Source organism: Salvelinus sp. IW2-2015, unplaced genomic scaffold, assembly GCF_002910315.2.
Source record: "Salvelinus sp. IW2-2015 unplaced genomic scaffold, ASM291031v2 Un_scaffold11216, whole genome shotgun sequence".
Taxonomy (NCBI): Eukaryota; Metazoa; Chordata; class Actinopteri; order Salmoniformes; family Salmonidae; genus Salvelinus; species Salvelinus sp. IW2-2015.
In genome coordinates this window covers 1,774-3,727 of record NW_019952473.1, presented here as the reverse complement: position 1 = coordinate 3,727, position 1,954 = coordinate 1,774, and the positions used below count along the sequence as shown (strand labels likewise).

At 47.4% G+C, this 1,954-nt stretch overlaps 1 protein-coding gene across 1 annotated transcript; it reads right to left on the bottom strand.

Moving 5' to 3' along the window:
• Positions 1-45: 45 nt before the first annotated feature.
• On the bottom strand, positions 46-1,060 carry LOC112080048 (solute carrier family 12 member 1-like). Its single transcript, XM_024145833.2, has 4 exons — positions 909-1,060; positions 589-688; positions 267-378; positions 46-156 (listed from the first exon to the last, which is right to left on the bottom strand). The coding sequence occupies exons 1-4, from the start codon at positions 1,033-1,035 to the stop codon at positions 46-48; spliced, it is 450 nt and encodes a 149-aa protein (XP_024001601.1). The 5' UTR covers positions 1,036-1,060.
• Between the last annotated feature and the right edge of the window lie 894 nt (positions 1,061-1,954).

Sequence of the window (1,954 nt, the reverse complement as noted above, 5' to 3'; positions counted from 1 at the left end):
AGAAGAGAAAAGGCCTTCTATGCTGCGGTCGCCTGCTCGACTCCTTCACAGGGAACTGAGAACCTCCTGCGGGTACACCTCCACATTCTTATTCAGCCACATCTGGTTCTTCTCCATTCCAGCGTTCACATCTGTCAATGTCTCTGTTCTGGGGCCCTGGGGAGAGATAGGAGGGGATATTATATTATCTCATAGCGCTGTGTGTGTGAAGGAGGAATTGAAGGATGAAGAACTTSGTGACTTTAATAAAATGTCTGTCCTCTTACCACAAAGACTTCACATGTGAGACAGAGTCCGTAGTTCTTAGTGAAACAGTGAGCCAGGTCCAGGAGGGCCGGTCTGTTCTTAGGTGCTCCGGTCAGCACCATACACTGAGGTCTGAGGAGGGGGATAACAGTCAGTTAGCTAAATCACATTATCATTAGTCTTCTTAACATTCTACACTTTCAGGTTAGAATGCAGAGCAGTATTGTACCTGTCCCCTTCTTTTAATTTCACCTCTAACCATSAACAGAGTAGGTTTTCCTCCACTTGCCATCCATCAGCATAGTAAGAGGTGTAATACCAGTGGCTTCTGTTGGCTCTTACCTGAAGTTCTTAACATGGTCCTCTACTCCGGTCAGTGACAGAGCGTTGTTGACCGCGCTGACAAACGTCACGGCCTGAGTGGACGAGCCCCAGTTCACCTCTGAGGACAACAGAACACACTGATGTTAACACTGAACTTAGAGATGCTATGTAGGAGCTATGTACATCTTATGTCATCCCTATGTACTCATTCCTTTATCATAGTATTACTTTTGGCCAGCCCAGGCCTCCCATGTGGTAATGTACACTGGTTSTTTGTGTGAGACTGGTTCATATGTATTCTAATGTCAGCTTGATGCAAATCAATGTCTGTGTCTCACTTGGCTTCTTGACGGTGACGTAGACATAGAGGGAGATCTCGATTGCGTAGGTGAGGAGAGCAGCCCACCAGTTGATGACAAACATCACACCACAGCAGAGCACCGCTCCAAACAGAGACAGCCACATGTTGTAGTACCTGTACGCTGGCCTCCAGCCTACACAGGGGAGATGATGATGTCACAGGAAGACAACAGTTAGAGAGATGAGAGTTGATGGGAGATGAGAGAGGAGAGCAGTAGCGAGGATGCGAGAGGAGAGTTACGAGATGAAAGACGAGCAGAGGTAACCTGAGGGGGACCCTTAGCGTGATCTGAAGGGTTGGACAGTCAGGAGGAAGTTAGTGATGAGTGCGTATGATATGGATGCCAAGGTGCAAAGAAGTTGCGAAGATGATGGGATTACTCGAGTGCCTTGTGTGTTTACTTCAGATCGAGGGATCTCACTTCTAACTTCATCTCACACGCACACACACACGTGCGTATACAACACACACTACAACTACAATCAACTCAGCGCAACCAACCACACACACGGACACGACGAGCGCGAGGAGGCGACATGCAGGACACATGCCATCGCGATACACTCTGCCACACCCACAACAACACAACACACACACACACTCAACAACACACGTCGACACGACTAACACGAGAGATTTCGACTATGTAAGTTTGAGTGTTTGTGACTATTGACCTGAATATTGTGAAACGGTTCCTATTGGATTGTCTGCGAGACGGTCGGGTATTGTATCATTCTAAGTATGTGTGTAGTGATATCGCTGTCACGTCGCGGGACAAGGGAAGTGATGATTATGAAGGATTGGTGACAGCGAAGTGAGTTGATGTATCACAGAAGCTCGCGTAGTCTTTCGATATGTTTGGTCTCTGGATGTTAAGTGTCTATTCTCTCTGCGTGGCTCCCTTTGATGAACGCGCTCAGCTGCGAGTGTGCGATGTCGCTGTAGATAGATTAGTGTACTTATTCATACTAGAGACGCTCAGTTACCTGTGTCGTGTTGATTTGGAGCTCTGTTGTGATTCAG